This window comes from Sinocyclocheilus anshuiensis, unplaced genomic scaffold (assembly GCF_001515605.1).
Source record: "Sinocyclocheilus anshuiensis isolate Anshui unplaced genomic scaffold, SAMN03320099.WGS_v1.1 scaffold1993, whole genome shotgun sequence".
Taxonomy (NCBI): Eukaryota; Metazoa; Chordata; class Actinopteri; order Cypriniformes; family Cyprinidae; genus Sinocyclocheilus; species Sinocyclocheilus anshuiensis.
Window position 1 is genome coordinate 13,762 of NW_015540847.1, and position 20,456 is coordinate 34,217.

Consider the following 20,456-nt stretch of genomic DNA (forward strand, 5'->3'; position numbering starts at 1 on the left):
ATTGTTACTTAATTTTTTTTTTTTTGAACCAATGACAGATTCAGTGAATGATTCAGACCTGTAACTTTTGAGTCATATTGAGTGATTCTTTAACAGAGTCATTTGTTTGTGAATCAGACACTGATCATGCTGTGTGTTTTGTTCATTCAGTCAGTGCAGACGGTGTAATGTGAAGACGTGTCGTCGTGTTATTTTGTGTTCCCGTCTCAGACAGCAGACGTACAGCTGCAGTGAGATATGATTGGTTTCCTGAGGCGCTGCAGATTCAGCAGTATCTGAGGAGCTAATTACAGGATGAAAGAGAGTATTTGATGATCTCCGTCGGCTCATTAACACACTGGTGTAATGGTCTGTCTGAGGCTCGTTACAGAGGAGAATGCCGCTGGTGTCGGCAGGTGTCTGTCAGTCCAGCAGGAACAGACGGCTGTTTGTTCTCAGACTGACGCTCCAGTCACTGGACATGAGTTCATGACGTCAGTGGTGGGCGCTGTGAAGATCACAATGCACTTATTTCTGCTGGAGATTCCCAGAAAGCATGTGACAGTCAGTCTCAGAGAGGCACGTCGTCTCATTTAAGTCATTTCATTCACATCTGAGACGCGTCACACAACAAAAGAATGTGATTGTTACGAATTTATACGGATTTCCGTATTTACTGACCTGAGGTGTGACCAATGTGAAATATTGCTGTTTTCATATACATTTAAAATACGTTTATTTTATGTATGGATCACTTCTGACAGCACCACACAAGCTAAATTTACTACATTTGTGTAAAAGCTATTTTTTACATATTTTACATATTTTAAAAGCAAAATTATTATTATTATTATTATTATTACTATAAGTAAAATAAATAACTGTTTTTATTTTACTGTGCTATAGTATTGCAACACTAGTATTTTACTTAATTGATTTTTTTTGTTTTATATTTCTTAAATGGTAATCAAATAAAAATATTAGCTGTTATTATTATTATTATAATTAAATATAAAATAATAATTATTTTTTATTATTAAATATTAATAATTTATTTCTTAATTTATTTTTTGTTTTACATATTTTTAACAATAATACAAATATTTATTTGAATAATAATAATTATTATTATCTCAGATGCAGTGAGTCAAATGAGTAAGTGTTTGTTTTGTTTAATATATTTGAAACAATAATAAAATATACTTTATTATTATTATTATTATTACATATGTTTTTTTTATTTTACCGTGCAATAGTATTAAAATAGTAATATACTGTATTTCTTAATTGATTTTTGTTTTGTATTTTTCAATAAAATAAAATATTAGTTTGAATAATGATGATAATAATATTATTGTTATTATTATCTCAAACGCAGCGAGTCAAATGAGTCAGTTCTTGTGTGTAAAAGACCATTAAAATATTTGATAAAGCACATTACAGTGAGTTTACCACAGATGAAGAGTGTTTCTCTGCTGAACTACAGAATTATACGTTAGTCGCGTTAGAAGCTACAAACCCATTTAGTTTCTAATTGGATCTGTTATTTTGAAGTGTGTAAGTGATTCATGAGAGTCGTTTGTGGTCATTCGACTGAGCTGTGTCTTTATGAGATGCTATTTAAGAAGTAATTGACAATTAAGCGCAGCTCATGACGAGCAGCATCGCTCTTCTGCTACCCACAATCCCACAGCACTGCGTTATTCACTGCTGATATTACAGCCGTAGCCTGAGGACAGGTCTCTCGCTCTCTCTCTCACACACACATTCCTCATCAGCACAACTTGAACCTTCTTTAAGGCCTGTGACTCCAGAGGTCAAAGGTCAGAGGTCACAGAGCAGAAGGCGTCAGAGTAATTAGATAATGAGGTGTCTTCACTACATGGGCAGCTGCCTACTAAGAGAGCGTTCTGAGCGTCATGCATGCATTTTCTGAGGAAACGTTTAATATAGAAGTCAGTTCAGATTAAAGTACTTTATTGACAGGATTGTGTTTGCATGCAGTATTACCAAAGCATTATTACACAAAACATGACGTGACATGTAAGCATTTATCAGATGCCAACAAAAGAGGAACAGCATTTCATCAAAGAGCCAACAATCTTCCTAATATACAATACTAAATAAATATAGCAATAACAAATAATACAAAAAAAAAAGGCATTGCAATTCTGTCTGTTTTATGGAAATTGTAACAGGGCTGACGAGACGTGAGACGTGTGGATCCATCTGCAGGCTTTATTAAAGAGACGTGGTAAACAGGCAGGGTCAAACAATGGCAAACAGGTATATGGCGGGCAAAACACAAGAATAGTCCCAGGGCTAGCGTAGGTCACCGATCGGCAGACAGAATCACAGGGGTGAGACGAGAGGGAAAAATCCAGGAAAACAGGCAAAGATCAGAAACCGCGAAAACAGGCAAGGCAAGGCAAAACAAGGAAAACTCAGAGACTCGGAATGGGACTCGGAATGGGGTACGGGCTAAAACAATACTCAGCCGAGAAAGGTGGTTAGAGTGGGTGTTATATAGTGAGTGAGGTGATTAGAAACAGCTGTGTGCAATGAGTGCAATCAGTGCAGTGTGCAAATCGTGCAAAGAATGATGGGATATGTAGTCCGGGGTGCTATGCAACAGTTTGTGTTGTGCGAGAGTCAATGTAATGGAAAGGGTGACCTCTGGTGGTGAATAAACGGAAGTCCATGGACCGAATTCGTGACAGAAATGTTTTTTTTTTGTGTGTTTTTTTTGTATGTTCGTTATTTGCTGGTACGGCAATCTCAGTGAAAGAAATAGGAGTAAAGTGAGTAACAGACTCAACATGCAGCATGATAGTGAGGACTGACTGACAAAATTATGAAATTAAGACGACTAGGAAGGATTCATCAAATAAATGGAAGAATCAGTTTATTCCTGTAGTGATTATTTAATGTGTGTTGAGTTTTGTGTATGTACTGCTGTCTACCAAACAAACTGTTGCGAGGACAATAAAGTCAGCAGACAGCAGCTCTGATGTTGTTAATGTGACAATCTAATATGCATGAAAATGCAGCACACACATTGAATAAAACTGCTCATTTTGATTAGAAACAGCGGACATACACAAATGGATCAAATTAAAAGTGCCAACGGGTGCAAATGCAAGGGAAAATTAAATAAAATAAATAGAACAGAAACGTAAAAACAATCTCAATCCACAATAACAAACCTTCAAATCAAGAACAATAACACACAGTAAATATGAATGTGATTACATGCTTGTTCCTGCATTCTCTCTGTGGGGGTTTTGTAATATTCTTGAAATTTGGCTCCATTTTGCCTCTGAAATATTCAATAAAACAGCTCATTTTTTAATTACAGTCAAACCAAAAATTATTCAGACACCAGATATAATTAATATATTTTTTATACTAGTGGGTGCAGGACACTATAGTTCATTTATGTAAGTGACGATAGCAAAATAAAGTCAGCTGTGACATATTATACCCACAAATTCTCCATACAGTGGACTACCAGTAAAACTGATAAAGATTTGGGACCAAAAATGATTCAGACACTTTGACCTGACCATGTTTTGCTGAAGTGTTGTCTGACTTTATCAAGATGAATTTGTTCCGATACAGTTTAACTCTGAGCTCTTGTCATATTTTATTACCATTTTATAAACTCTAGCGAATAAACTGTGATAATGTGTGAAATGTTAAAGGTGTCTGAATAAATTGACTGTATATTTTTAATCAACACTTCTCTCATAGTGATTTTGGATCTATGTAGCTTCTAAATGATCTATGTAGTTAAACCATACTGTGCCACCAACTGCCAATTGCTTGTTTAATATCTGCTATTCAATTCATCTTCTTAAACTATAAAGCTTTTGAAAGCTGAAAAGCTTAAGATTCGCCATGAAGTCTGTGTTTCAATCAGTACATTATAGCAGGACTAATACTTTAAAAAGCAGAAAGAAGCAGGAAAGAGACACCATTGTGTTTGTGATCAGAACAGTTGAATCTGCTAATCTCCTGGAAAGTTTTCAGTCCAATGATCCAGTAAGTGAAAGCATTCAAACAAACCGAGAAAACCCGACCGATATCAGCAGAGAGAGAATAGAGACCAGAACCAGAACTTGCTCAAACGTTTGTCTTGATTTCAGATATTTTTCAGGCCTCTGAACTCCTAGTCATTTTTTCTTGAAAGCATTTCATACTCAACTGTTAGTCACTTCTGAGTCTATTTGAGCTTCTCTTAAACTCTTCCTGCTTTCAAACGAGTCCAGGATTGTGCTGTAGACCAGGATTCAGGCCTTTTCATTTGAGGATGTCTCGTTTGACTGCTGGTTAATGCTGCTTACTGATTGTTACTGCTGATTACTGATTGTTACTGCTGGTTAATACAGGTTACTGCAGGCTACTGCTGATTAATGTTGCTTACTGATTGTTACTGCTGATTACTGCTGGTTAATACTGATTAATGCTGGTTACTGATTGTTACCGCTGGTTAATGCTGATTACTGATTGTTACTGCTGATTAATGCTGGTTACTGCTAGTTAATACAGGTTACTGCTGGCTACTGCTGATTACTGCCGGTTAATGCTGATTACTGATTGTTACTACAGGTTAATTCTGGTTACTGCTGGTTAATACAGGTTACTGCAGGCTACTGCTGATTAATGTTGCTTACTGTTGGTTAATGCTGGTTACTGCTGGTTAATGCTGGTTACTGATTGTTACTGCTGGTTAATGCTGGTTACTGCTAGGTAATCAGGGTGTCCGCGAGGTCTTAAAAGGTATTAAAAGTTGATAAATCAATTTAGATCAAATTACCGCTGCGTGATAGCGCGGGGCTTGTTGATAACTTCTTACCATTACCATCCGCTCCCGCGATTTTTGTGTCCGCTCCCGCAAACATTCTAATTGTATATAATTTTCGCGCATCAGGGCGCCGCTATCAATATGTGAATGAGCTCTCGCAGTCGCAGTTCACTTTCACTTTCGATTTCAAGATCGCGTGCACTGTGCAAAGGGAGCACATCATAAAATAAAAGATATTTGTCAATGAGCTCGGGATCTGTTGAGGAGCAAATCGTCCAACATCTTGTCAGTTATCTCTCCTTACTTTTGACAACGTGATCAGTCAAATCTGACTTCTGCAGCTGGTGTTGGATGTAGGGTTGTTGTCTTCCACGAAATTGGGCTTCTTTTAAACTGTTGCCATGGGTTGATTTTCCCCAGTGGGTTAAAGGTTTGAAATATTGCATAAATTACATTTGACTCGTAGTTCACTTTCACTTTCGATTTCGCGATCGCGCGCGCACTGTGTAAAGGGAGCACATCTTATGATAAAAGATATTTGTCAGTGAGCTCGGGATCAGTTGAGGAGCAAATCCTCCAACATCTTTGTCAGTTATCTCTCCTTACTTTTGACCCGTGATCAGTCAAATCTGACTTCTGCAGCTCGTGTTAAATGCAGGGTTGTTGTTGTTTTTATCCACGAAATTGGGCTGCTTTTAAACTGTTGCCATGGGTTGATTTTCCCCAGTGGTTAAAGGTTTAAAATACTGCATAAATTACATTTGGTTGAAATGCTTGTACTGAAACATTTTGCATTCTACCTGTAATAAAACTGTGCTAAATGTTTTGGGCCACACTAGTAGGAAGCATTTGAGCTGTGTTTATGATAAATGTGCATAGCAGTGATTGTAAAATGTATTTTTTGGAAATGGAAATGACATTTTTATGGTAATTGCGCTACTTTGGGATGTTTTTTTTTACTAGCATGCATGGGCTTGGGATGCACAATTAAAATAATGTAATAGTTGTGATCATTATGTGACCTTCCATGATCATTCAGACACGATCAGGTGCAGTACTGACACTCTGTCAAGTCTGCATCAAATCAAGCACTCCGTAATCACAGGTAAACTCTCTGATCAGTCAGGTGTTCGTCATGAGAAGTGTTCCACAAAACAGCTATGGTTTGCAGACAGTTATAAGAGTTGATGTTACAAATACATCTTTTGAATATACTGTGTGAACTCATTGCACCGTTAGCTCAGAGAGATTTATTTTCCCTCCTCAATAAGTTTTGTCAGTTGGTTTGTTTATTGGTCTAATTCTTGTTTCTTCGGTTGCATTGGGTTAGTTACTCTTTTGAATATACCATATGAACTCATTGCCCTGTTAGCTCGGAGAGCTTTATTTTCCCTCCTCAATAAGTTTTGTCAGTTGTTTTGTTTATTGGTCTAATTCTTGTTTCTTGGGTTGCATTGCTTAGTCACTCAATTAATTATCTTGTGTTTCGTTCCCCATTTCTGAATTATGTTGCATTGATAAGGAGTTATCACAAAGTAAGTCTGTTTAGTTGTGTTATTTTACAAACAGTATATAGTAAATGTAAGTTAAAGTGTCGCAGATGTAACCGGTTAAAACTTGGAGTGGCGATGAGGTCTTAAAATGTATGGAAAGAGTCTTAAAAAAGGTCTTAAAGGTTGCATTGATTAGTCACTCAATTCTCTTGTGATTCATTCCCACCTTCTGAAGTATGTTGAGGTCTTAAAATGTATGGAAACAGTCTTAAAAAAGGTCTTAAAAGGTATTAAATTTAACTCCATGATTCCTGTATATACCCTGTTAATACAGGTCACTGCTGGTTAATGCTGATTACTGATGGTTAATGCTGGTTAATACATGTTACTGCTGGTTACTGATTGTCACTGCTGGTTAATGCTGGTTAATACAGGTTACTGTTGGTTATTGATTGTTACTGCTGGTTACTGCTAGGTAATACAGGTTACTGCTGGTTAATGCTGGTTACTGATTGTCACTGCTGGTTAATACAGGTTACTGTTGGTTATTGATTGTTACTGCTGGTTACTGCTAGGTACTGCTGTTTAGTGCTGGTTACTGCTGGTTAATGCTGGCTACTGCTGGTGTAAGGGAAGTTTTATGATGATAGGTATTACATTTTATTATTATAGGTAGTATTTGCTTTACTTTACCAAAGAGTGTTCTTTAGACTGTCTAAATGCTTCATCAGAATGCTTGATACAGGTTACTGCTGGTTAATGTTGGTTATTGATTGTTACTGCTGGTTACTGATTGTTACTGCTGTTTAGTGCTGGTTACTGCTGGTTAATGCTGGCTACTGCTGGTGTAAGGGAAGTTTTATGATGATAGGTATTACATTTTATTATTATAGGTAGTATTTGCTTTACTTTACCAAAGAGTGTTCTTTAGACTGTCTAAATGCTTCATCAGAATGCTTGAGTTATTTGGATGTGTTAAAAGCAGTTCTATTAAGTTTCCTATGTGCTCATGTTGGTATCATGTGCAAGACAAGTGTAAGACAATAAATGTTATTTTAGAGACCCTATATCCTAGCTTCTAAGAAGATGATTTGCATTAAATGCTTAGATATGCATAGAAATCCTAGTCTAAGGGGAAATAGACAGATACCTTAAAGGGGTCATATGATGCTGCTAACAAGAACATTATTTTGTGTATTTGGTGTAATGAAATGTGTTTATGCGGTTTAAGGTTAAAAAAACACATTATTTTCCACATACTGTAAGGAAAAATTGAAATCACATCATATGACCCCTTTAAAAGGACATCCGGGTTTGATTAGGATATTAATACTGAGTCAAAGTGTTTTTCACACTCTGCAGCCAAACTGTATGACTGTTGACCATTTCTTGCAAGAAATAAATATTCAAAAGACTGTCTGCCTCTTGCCTTATTGAAATAGAAAATTGCCACAACACTGGTTAATGCTGATTACTGCTGGTTACTGCTGATTACTGCTGGTTAATGCTGGTTACTGCTGGTTAATGCGGATTACTGCTGGTTAATGTTGGTTTACTGATTGTTACTGCTGGTTAATGCTGATTACACAGCTCTGGTGAATGAAAGAGCAATCTGTCCTCTGTCAGAGGAGTGCAGAGAGGCCGAGACCGTCAGAACAAGAGCTCACACAGCAGAAGAATCATCTATAATCAAATATCATCATTTTGATTCATTTGGACATTTATTCTGATATATGGATCTACAGTGCTGAAGTCAAACGCTGCTCTGCTGTTGTTATTTTCTGCAGATGAAGCCCATCAGAATGAACCTCTATATCTCTGGAGCTCTTTGACCTTTGACCGTGCTGCGTTTGGCTCTGCTGCTTGATGCTGCCTTTTAAGAGAGAGTGACATTAGCAGGTCACGTGACCTTTGACCTGCCAAACACTGACGGCTTCACTAGATGATCGCTGTGAACCTCAGAAGAGCCTGATCACACTGTCGAATTCTAAATCTTGAGTAGTTGTTATCAGTACCAGTAGTCGATTCTGCGAAAGTTCGGCGAAATTCAGTAAACGAAATAAGTAAATGATCAGTGAATTAAATCAGTGGCATCTGCCATATGTATTGTTGATGATGATATCATAATTGTTGTTTTAGTGATTGTAAACTGACATCAGTGTCACTTTGCAAAAACCAAACAACCAAAAAAACGAAACAGGCCTAGAGAGTTTTTGTTTGGAAACCAAAAATTCAGTTGACCCAAAATTCAATATATGTGGGCAAAAATGCTCTGGTTTGAGATTGTCTTGCATTTCTATATAATTAAGTTATATCACATGAACATTACTGATAATTTTTCTGAATATCAGCACAAATGTGCACATGTGAACACAATATTGTGTTACATTTTAGACACAATATTGTCTGTTTTTGCTCTATTTCACCAATGAAAATAGTTCCTGAATGAATTAGCGATTTCAAATCAGTGATTCAATGATCACTTGTTTAATCACCTGAATGAATCAGCCGTTCTAGTGAGTCAGTTAAATTAATGACTCAATGACTCACACATTAAAACTTGTTGGCACCTATTTTTGGGTTTAGTTTCATATTTAAAGTCGTTTCATATTTAAAAATAATATTCAAAATATTTTAAAACAGTGTAAATACATGTAAGTGCCAATCGCTGCCAATCGTAAATACGCTGCTTCAGATGCAACTTCTGCAGTGCAAGGTTGGATTTTATTGATTCTAATTTCATCTGATTGCTAACAGCCGATCATGTTGTATTATTCTAACTGAATTTATTGATTAAATGTAAGAATTGGACAAGAAAGATGATGCATGCATTAATTAATTAATATTTATTGATAAAGTTTTTGTCACTATCACATCATTAGCAGCATACATTATTCTAGTATTTTTCTCTTTTTCAAGGATCTGACATCCGTATGAAGTATTAGAGGAATCATTCAGAGACTGACAGTAAAATAATCCACTGTAAAATAAAACTATTTAAGTTCTGAAGCGTTGTATTGCAGGACATCCACATGAGCTTGTGTTATGAGAGCGTGATCACGGTTACAGCTGATTCATTACAGAACGAGTCTTGAGGCTCATTCAGCTGCTCTCTGTCTGTTTTCAGGGCTGTTTGTGTCTGTCTGGGGCAGGGGCGTGTCTACGTGGTGGCCAGGGGTGGCACCGCCCCCCCCTGAAATTTGGCTGGTCACCCCAGGTGCCCCCCCACCAGATGTCTTGCCATAGGCTTGTTTTTAGTAAATTTCTAATTTTAGGCGGTTTCTATAGTGTGATCTTAATGACAGTGTCGAGAGCGCATAATGTTACGCGATCCATGTGCGCGAGGACGAATCTCTCCACTCCCAAGCGGATTTCCTTCACTCACACAAAACTGGACGTATGCTTTTAACATACATCGTTCCGCAAACACAACCCCCCCTCCCCCGGCCACCCTCTTTTGAGCCAGTGCCCCTGACTGGCCCCCCCATTTAAAATGCTCTAGACACGGCCCTGGTCTGGGGTCTTCTGTCTCTCGCGCTGAAGCGTGGCTCTGTGTGGATCTCAGTGGCTCTTGCAGCTGTTGATAGAGATGAATTATTGATCGTACACACAGTGAGACGGATCACAGACCTTCAGTCACCTCACTTACAGATGTTATTAAAGGAGAAAACAAGAATCAAACTCTCACTGCACGCTTAACGTCTGTAATGTGACGCATTTCAGAGTCAAACTCCATATTGAGCGGGAAATAGTGTAGGCTGATTGGGTTTTTGATTGGGTTGTGAATGTCGTGCTGTGATATTATTGGTTATTGTTCATTTCCCTGCACCCTGAAAACTTCACGAGGAGGAAATGAGTTTGGTCAAGCAGGAACATCTGCAGCGATTGGCACTTTCACATTCCTCTTCATGGTAAACTATGCTAAAATACTGAATTTACTACAGTAAAACCACAGGTGCCTATAAAAACAGGTTTGTCCAGGTTTATTCTGTTTTATTTTTGTACAGTTCCGTTTTGTTTTTCGATAAACAATTTTTTTTCACAAATGTATTTTAATGATTGATTGATTGACTGATTGCACAAATTCCATTTTGTTTTTCCCGAAATTCTGTCATCCCCCCCCAAAATTATGTTTTATTTTTTTCATTCATTTTTTTTCCATTTGAATTTTTATGGAATCCTTTTTAATTGTTTAATGTATTTTAAGACGAGAGATGGCGCTCCTGGACCACAAGTGTGGACATCGCACGACCCAGAGAACTCGCAGTGACCTTCCTCGTGCAGGTCCCTCTGTGCTTTAGCCTGAAGAAACTGCAGTAACGCCGTAGCGTGTAAGGTGGAGGCAGCTTCTCCACAGGCCACATAAGCATCACCGGACAGACCAGACGAGTACCTGCAGACCCGGGAGGGGAGGCACGGTTTGCCCTGCCAGGTGGAGGCGGTATCAGGACACAACTGCATCGCAACCGACCGCTCCACCGGGGGGACCCCCGTATACCCCCTAGTTGCACCACCGTCGAGAGTGGTGAGGGAGGAGGAGTTAGCAGGTTGGTTTCCTGCAGAAAAAGGTGCCTTCCACGACCTGGTAAGCCCTCTCATGCACCTCCGGGAAGAATTGCACCGGGGCGGTGCGCTAAGAACCAGCGCAGACCACCCCGAAGAACCAATCGTCCAACCTCGAGGGCTCGGGACACGGTGGAGATTTCCACTCGAGCGCTACCCTCACGGCGGCCCGGGAAAGCATAGCCGTCATTTCCGGATCCGATTCAGGCATTGCTACAGTCCCAGAGGGCAGCAGTGCAGCCGAATCCTCTTCTCCAGAAAGCTCTGGCTCACCCTCCGATGCAGCGATCGACATCCGATCGTCGGGAGGAGCGCTGAAGGATACTGCTGGTGCGCTCCTTGTAGAGGGCCCAACACGTTCCTTTGGCAGCTCAACTGGTTGCGGAGTGCAAAAGGAGCGATGGTTGCCCAAGGGTTGGTTCCCTGGGGGGTTTGCCATCACTGTTACCCTCAGACCACCCGTGCTACTGCCTGAAGTAGCCCCCGCCTGACTGCCGCCATGATGAGAACTAGATCGAGGCAGAGGCAATGGAGCTTCGCCCCTTTCGAGGTAACAGAGCTTGGCCCGCAACTCTGAGATGGTCATCTTCCTGCAATGAAAACATGACTCATCCACGAACGCCACCTCATCGTGCTTAATGCCCAGACACATGAGGCAGCGATCGTGACCATCATCCAGCACCAGGTAACGACCACATCCAGAAACGCATGGGTGATGCGTTGTCTGTAGCAAGACGCAACGTCAAGTTTGCCAGACACAACGTCATCTTTAAAAAGACGCACCCGTGAATGCTCTTTTAGGGAAAAAGCTCTTTCAGAGTGTTGAAGCGCACAGGGGAGATGGCCGCCTGCAACACAAACGGGGTAGTGCAGCCTGATGTGTGCAACCCACTCGACACGGGAAAACCACCACCGCTGAAGAGCTGTACCGCCAACACCAAGAGCTCCAAAGAGCGCGCTGAACTCGTTCAGTCTTCTTCTCTCAGTAGAGCAGTCAAGAGCAAAACGATGTGATCGCTCCGCTCCAAAGCGAAAAGCTGAGTATGCATTGCACCTGCTGCCTAGATATACTCGCGCTGCGATCAGAGGCAGCTGGATGCAATCATCGCATGCCAATGTGCATTGGCTCGTTTAGTTTACACTCGAAGTGGATTGGTCTCTCTAAGCGAGATCCCAATTTGTCGGTCACCGACGTGACGTCGAGAGTGACCAACTGAAAGGGAACTCAAATTCTGATATATGGTTAAATAAGAGTAAATTCAATTTTTTTTATGTATGGATTATGTGATTCTGTCTGCATTTTCCACATGAAACCAGCAGCAGTGCCATCAAGATAAGATACTAAACCAGCCATATTCATTTACTCTGATTTTACTGTGGGAACTGCAGTACCTGTGGTGTGACCAGGCTCCTGCCCGTCAGACGCAGATCCTCAGATTGGACTGCATTGTTTGTCTTTCAGGGAAACTAAATAATAAATAATAGAACGCCAACCAGATTTAAAGATTTCATAATTTCACCCCACTGTGAAATACTAATGAATTACTCAAGGCCAGAACCATTAAAATCATTTTGATTTTTAATGAAATAATTAAAGGATTTAAAGAAATTTAAGAAAGGATTTAAGGGAATAATAATAAAAAAACAATAAAACAACTAGAATGTTTTGTAAAGTAATCCATTTGAACTATTTGCAAATAATATTTTTATTTTAAAAAACTGTTCACTTGTAATCATATGCCTAACATGTTGAAAACAACTTGGCAAATGTTTTTCACCTCATAACATTAAGTTATGAATTAGAGGAACCACAAAAAATAATTAGAAATAGCAGAATTGTATATTAAAAAGAGAAGTAGTTTTACATAGCTGCAATTAAAGGATTTAAAGCGATTTAAGGGAATAAAGACCAAGGAAGAAAAACAATAAAATAATTAGAATGTATTTTAATCCATTGGAATTATTTGCAAATAATATTTTTATTTTAAAATACATGCACATTAACTCAATCATATGCCTAATATGTTGAAACATGTTCTAACTGTGAAATTTGCAGTTCAAGGATTTAAAGCGATTTAAGGGAATTGAATACGAAACAAGAACAGTTAAAGAACTAGAATGTATTGTAAAGTAATCCATTGCAACTAATTGTAAATAATCATTTTAATTTTAAATTTAATTATATGGTTATGTCGTAAACAGCTCAATGACATTTAGATGAAATTCAGAATGAAAATTGACCAAAAAAAAAACACTGCATGACTGGATATTACTGTTTGTTGTTTAATATATCTATCATAAAACAGTTGTCAAACATTAAATGTTTAGCTCCATTTTTCATATGCTCTTTCACCATTAAGACTGAAGTGTTGCTTCAGTGAACTAAAGCCCCGCCCTCTTCGATTTGATTGGCCGTCTCAAATCATTTTGACATTGTGTGTGGTGTGTGTGCAGGACGGCGGGATGCTGATCAACAACCCCACGGCTCTGGCCATCCACGAGTGTCAGTGTCTGTGGCCGGACGTCCCGCTGCAGTGCGTGGTGTCTCTGGGGACGGGACGCTTCCAGACGGCCGGCAGGACCAGCGTCTCCTACACCAGCCTGAAGACCAAACTCAGCCACGTCATCAGCAGCGCCACCGACACCGAGGGTGAGTCCACCCCGTCACATGTGTGTTGACTGACAGCTGTCACTCCGGGATCAGACCACGAGCACCGTCACGGCTAAACAGGAAGTCTTTCAGTAATGCAGTGCTTATGACGGAAGAGCTGGTTTTACCCAGAGGCCTTTGCTCCAGCTGAGATTAAACCTGCTCGTGCTGTAATCACACAGGTTATTTATAAATCCAGATTAATTCCCTTCCTCCCAGTGTGAGCGCTGCATTCACAGCCGTCAACACAGACGCGCTGCTGCTAAAATGAGGATCTGATGGGTTGATGTGATGTATATCTAATGATTCTTTATATAATGATGCGATTCACTGAGCCTCAACCATGAAACATAAGCAGAATCAATCTCTTTGTTATTTTCAAATGATTTCACAAATGATTCAGTTCATGTAAGAATGAACTCACAATCGATCTTTCCATCCACATATTTTATGTGCATTTGTTATGCAATATTTAGCAAAGCAAATAGAATAAACCAGTAACTAAGTTTAATAGGTTAATTTAGCAACTGAAATGTAGTAAAGGAGGAACAGAACATACAATGCTGATGCAGTAAATGTACCGCTCATCAGATGGATCAGGCAGTGAGTCTGCGTCTGTTTGTGTTTCAGAAGTGCACACTATGCTGGACGCTCTGCTCCCGCCGAACACGTACTTCCGCTTTAACCCCTACATGAGCGAGGACGTGGCTCTGGACGAGAGCCGAGAGGAGAAGCTCTCACAGCTGCAGGCCGAGGGTCTTCAGTATCTGGAGAGGAACCAGGAGAAACTCCAGCGAGCCGTCAGCGAGCTCACGCGAGACAAGAGCTCCACACAGAGACTGAGCGAGTGGCTGCGGCTCAGAGCGCTCATGCACCAGGGGTTCTACAAGATCTAGAGGAAACACGCTCTGGATCACTGATGGGACTGTGGATCTGAGGAGCTTCATGAGGGACACAGTTAAAGACTCGCGCTCAGGGACTGACTCGGTTCAGATCATCAGACCACCGTTTTATTTTATTTATATTATTTTTAATTCATTTATATTATTTTATTTTATTTTTATTTTATTTTATTTATTTTGTTAGGGTTAGGGTTACTTTATTTTGTTTTTTTTTTACTGAAACAAAGTTTGCATTAAAACTTGTAACACAGTAAAAAATTATGAAGTAGAATCAGGCATCAAAAAATGATAATGTCCAGAAGAAAAGAAGTCAAGTTTATTTCTACAGCAAATCAGCTTCACAGTAATACACTGGAAAACAACAGTGTGAATGTCGTAAACATTCATTAGTTATTAAACAAACGTAGTTTCAGCTGTAAAGCAGCTCTACAGAAGATAAAAGAATCAGTTGAATTCAGAACTGTTTAATGTTTGTAACCTGCTGATACAGAATTGGATTCTAACACTGATAATGATGAAATGAAATTCCAGAATCATCATGAAGACTTTCAGAACACACTTCTTAAAGCACTCCCATGTTTGATCATTATATGACTGTGTGACTGTGAGGTGATTTATTTTATAAAGGCAGCTCATATCTGTATTTTACACTAGAATAGAAATGAACAGTTGACTTCGACTGAGCTGGATCTCTTGACGTGTGAATGAGAAGCTTTCAGTCGTGGAGGGTTTCATGGGCTCCAAACGGCTGGTTTTATCAGTCAGGGTCTGGTTAGGACATGCTGTGCAGTGACTGATGGGATTGATCAGCTTGTAGCTGCTGCTCGAAGACGACACGCTCAGCTTAGTCTAAGATTCAGGCACTTGTATTATTTTTAAATATTACTATTTAGGTTTAATGTCATTTTTATTCCATTTATAGTCTGTTTTAGTTTAATTTATTATTATTTTTATTTCCAGTTAGTACTTTTAATGCTTCAGCTTATTTCAGTTAGTTTCCAATGCAACATTTCTGTTTATCGTCTAAAGTTTTTCGTGTAATATGTGTAATTTATTTCAGCTTTATTTCACTTTTTCAAGTTTTTACACTGTTAGTTAATGATTATAACCCCGTTTGATGAGATCAGCCTGTAAGTCACATGAGTTTGAAGTAAATGATGACAGACTGCATTTAACCTGAACTCATGCTCACGGTGGGTGACCTTTGACCTCTGCTGATAGAGCAGGACACTACCTGTTAGATATCGCAGCGTTATTGACCTCCTGTATGTTGTATTTGTTGAAGTTTGATCACATTTTTGCCTTGATTGACTGGGATTCGAAGTCGTTTCTGGAAAACACTGAGACCGAAGCTTTGTGATGATGAAGACTGAAGAAGAGCTGCTGTGATTTAGTTTTAGCCTGATTTCTTTTTTTGTTTGTTTTGACCTGCTGATCCTGATATGTAAGCATAATAAATGATGATCTTTCATCAGTGGGATGTTTGTGTTTTGTGTGTGTTATGCACACTGTAATTAGTGTGTGGTGTCTGTGCTGCTTTATAAGTGTAAGGGGTTTCTTCTTCACGGCCGTCTCTCTGATCATCTGTGGGATTCTTCTGCTCCGGCAGGTGGAAATGGTGCATCTGAATCATTCGGTGAAGATCTGAGGAATGCTTGATGACTTCAGCAGTGGAGCGTGTGAACATCAGCGTCTCTATTCAGTCGCAGCTCAGCGGGGTTCTTCGTGTTCGCTGATGATGGAGCGCGTGTGTCTGTCTTCCTTCTGTCATGTTTTCCAGTGCAAAGGCAGTTCAGGCTCTGGTTGAGTTTAATGCACTCTTGTTTGATCACTTAAGGATTTGTTGACATGCTAAAGCTGAACTCTTGTCAGTGTTCTTGACCGTTCGTGTTTGCGCCGATGAACTTGTGTGTATTCTTCATGAGTGTTTCTGTCTTGCTTTCCGGTACAAATGATCTAAACACCCTCAAATCAACAGATATTTACTGGAGAAGCAAAATGACAGAAGATAAGAATGTCTTGTTTTAAAACAAGAACAAATATCAGAAAAATACACTTCATTCACAGAGAAATCAAGACAAAAGTAAAAGGAAGAAAATCATATTTACAGTAGCTTTCCTGTCCGTGTTGTTTGACTATCATTGAGATATTATTGAGCATTTGTTAATACTTTGAATTAGGTTTTTTTTTAAATATATGTTAGTTTTAGATTATTTGGTGTTGGTTACTTCAGTACATCAAGTTAAACTAAATGAAAAAGAGAAATGTTGTATAAACTTGTGTTAATGCTGCAGAACTCAATGAAACAAGCTCAATTTCAGCTACGAAGCAGCTCTAGTTCTAGTTTGGAGTATGATCTACATTAGTTCACAACTACAACGTTCTGCTCTCTATCTGAACTCAAATCTCACGCCGCTGCTGATTTGTGATGGTTTTAATGGCATAGATGATGAGGGAATGACTGCAGGCAGCGTCCAATGAAAGATGGCCATCCCATAATCCTTTGCAGTTTATAATGATTAGGAGCCCAAGGGGCTGATGGAGATCTTGCTGTGATGTCTCTAGTGTTCTGGTATCAGGCCTGCTTTCTGTCTCTCACTGTGGTTTAGCTGTAAGTATCAGGCTGTAGTTGATGGAAAGCAGATGTTGTGTTACCATCAGACCAAAGAAGAATGATAATAGTGTGATGATCTTCTACAACCTCTCCTACATCCGCTGAAGAATCACGTGCTGCACGTGAATGAGAAGTTAGGATTCGTTTTAAGTCAAGAAACTACAGGCCAAACCAGTGCTGTTCATGCACTGGTCAGTTTTGCTTCATTCAGACTAGTGGACAGAAAACTCGCAAAACACACATTTAAGTGTTTCTTTTATTACATTTTATCTATTTGCGTCAATTCCGATTCATATCTTTTGGACATACTGTATCTATCCAAAGGTTTTTTTTCTTACATACACCGAACTTTAGTTCTGTCAGGACCTATCGTCAAAGATGTTTGAAGGTATGGTTCTGTTCTGGGAAAGAAGAGCAGCGATAAGCCTCGCCGGGTAAACAGAACAGAACCAACATAAATGTATTGCAGATATCGTTAAAGTTCAATAATGTTATGTACACATTTTAGAATTAGTCTAATTCAAAGGAGAATCAGAAGGCTGAATCCTGACTGACAGAGGAGGAGCTGGGGATGGAGGAGGGTAATTAGCTATTGAGCAATGCGAAAACTGCTGATAATACTGAGGGACCTTATATATGAATACTTAGATAGGTGTCGTATTCCCATAGGTTGATGGGCGAGCTTGACTAACGTGACCTGCCAGAACTAACGCTAAAATCCAAAATCCCCTCTGGAAAAAACTCTTAATATGTCAACAAATTCAAAGAAGAATTATGAATCTGGCTTTATCCAACTTTCAGATTTTTTTTTCTGTAAATGTATGCAAATTAGTGCATATTTAATTATATAATGCCACATTTGCATATTTAAACTTTACATTTCAGAATACTTAACAAGAAAAAAAATTCTGTAATTCTTAATGTAATCAATCAATTGGGTAACTTTGGTAATACTGATTAGTTACTGCTTTATTCACTTGATCATTCTAATATAAAAAATTGTAATATATATATATATATATATATATATATATATATATATATATATATATTTCAAATAAAAGCATGCAGATGGATCCTCACGTCTCTGTCTCCCCGTAACTATATATATATTTATTTATTTATTTATTTATTTTATTTTTTTTCTGTGATATTCTTGGACTGTCAGAGCCGCCCACACTGTATTAGCCAATCAGAAAACACTCTCTGCTATCAATCATTCTGCACGTTTGGGTTGGTAAACGTTTGAACAGGATAATCAGTGTAAATTGTTATTTCATTTTGTGTTTAAGTATGTAAATATATCCTGTAGCCAGGGTTGGGAAAAGATATATCAAAATGCATTTTAAAATAAAATACCAAATACCTTCATTTTAAAATTATTTTGATATATTAATATCAAAATAAACTACAAAATACAGCAGCCACACCAAGTATCAAAATACATTCTGTATTTTTATATTTTAAAAATACTAAAGAATAATTTTACAAGGGAGCATGAAATTTCTTTGTAAACCTTCCATCACTGGCCTGTTTGATCTATCCCTTCACCATTGCACTGACTCAGATGATTAAGTAAACAATGTTTGATAGCAACAGCTTTTCTCTGCCCGAGTCATGCAATAAATCTGACACATGCAATCAGTTAACAGATAAAATATTCACATATCCCTGTCATCTCCCAGATGAAGGTTAGTTTTAAAGTAACCAACACTTTAATGTTTAACAGTTTGCGAATGACTCATAATTATATCCTAATTTAGTTACTTGGTGTTTGGTAACGAAGGGCCTACTTTGCATCAGCAACACTGACTCAATGACAAACAAGTCATTCATAAGAAGACAACTGATGGCACCTGTTTTCATAGCAACTAGTTTCTAACTAATTAATCATTTGAATGTTAATCATAAATATAATAATATATTATGTGCCAGGCAGTCATTCATGCAATGGTATGCAAAATCATGATCCTGCTAAACAGCTACTTCAAATATTACAATCAAATATGTATTTATCAATCATTGGACACCTATTTGGCTACCAACAATTATTAAATGATCAATATGTTTTGATTTTAAATGTAGTCAGAAACGTAATCAGAAAGTAGCAACATAACTCGTCAAGGAGTATTAACCCAACTCCAACCACTGAATCTATTGAGAGCCATAGAAGTATAGAGGACATATACACTTATAATAATCTAATTGCACCAAGCACATCACATTCTATTATCATTCATCCATGCTTCCTTTTCCACTCCAACGTTCCAATAATTTCTGCCAACTAAAAGCTGCATGGATATATCTGCTGACCCCGACAGGCCTCTGTAAACGATTTAGAAAAAGTTCAGTCAATTCAGACTTTATATCATCACCAGTATTGTCATATCACCCAGCCCTAACCTGCAGTAATGCTTTAAACACATTTGACAAGCTAGTTGATAAAAAACAACAACCGATTAACTATCAAAACTGATTGGCTAACACTATTTTAACTTTAATCAACAAGCACAGTTGACCATGACATCCTCACCTTCTCGTGTTCCAGTAAAGTCCCTCACCCAGTGCTGAATGGAGCTGTACAGCTGCAGCTCACCTGATGAATGTCGGGGGCGTGTCTGAACTAAATCAGCACCCTGATCAAGAGGTTGACTGACACAAAGTATTTTATGTATTTTGAAAATACAAAAATAATCATCTTAAATGTATTTAAATACAAAATACATTTGATTTTTGCCAAGGCTTTAAATGCAAGATATAACATAGTTTTTTTTTTCAAGTACATATTTTAACTATATGTATCTGAAATACTGCCCATCCCTGACTGAAGTTTCTGAAAGCCAGCTCTAAATAATAAATAAATAAAAAAGAACTTTTGCTGCACTCGGCTTCTTCTCATCAGGTTTGAGCTTCATTCATCTGTTGCAGTGACATCAGGCCTTCATCTGGATCTGGATCTGGATCTGGTGGCTCTCAAACTGCTGAGGACAGAGACGCTGAAGAGATGAGATCACCATCACACTCTGTCAGTGTTATCTGGCAAGCTATGATCAAGCGTTCCTCCAGGAACATTAATAGAACAATCGTTCTTTAATAATGATATTTATGCATCATTCATGGCACGTTTTTCTTCGAATGTTTTAACTCATCTGATGGTTTTTAACTGTAACTACTTGTTTCAAGTAGTTGAAAACCTCCTTGAAAACCTCCTCCTGCCCAAACTAACTCAGCTCTCCGTGCCCACCTCCGTCTGTCAGTGGATCAACAGCTTCCTGACAGACAGACAGCAGCTAGTGAGGCTGGGAAAACTCACATCCAACACCCGCACCATCAGCACTGGAGCTCCTCAGGGCTGCGTTCTCTCCCCACTGCTCTTCTCCCTCTACACCAACGACTGCACCTCTAAAGACCCCTCTGTCAAGCTCCTGAAGTTTGCAGACGACACCAC

General features: G+C 38.7%; 1 protein-coding gene across 2 annotated transcripts in view; it reads left to right on the plus strand.

Moving 5' to 3' along the window:
• The window catches only part of LOC107687618 (calcium-independent phospholipase A2-gamma-like), a 24,993-nt gene extending 10,448 nt beyond the window's left edge, over positions 1-14,545 (plus strand). For both annotated transcript variants that reach the window (XM_016485013.1, XM_016485014.1), the window contains exons 4-5: positions 13,297-13,492; positions 14,123-14,545. In XM_016485013.1, coding sequence (XP_016340499.1) covers positions 13,297-13,492; positions 14,123-14,388 — 462 coding nt within the window. In that variant the 3' untranslated portion in view covers positions 14,389-14,545. The remainder of the gene's footprint in view (positions 1-13,296; positions 13,493-14,122) is intronic.
• The last annotated feature ends 5,911 nt before the right edge of the window (positions 14,546-20,456 follow it).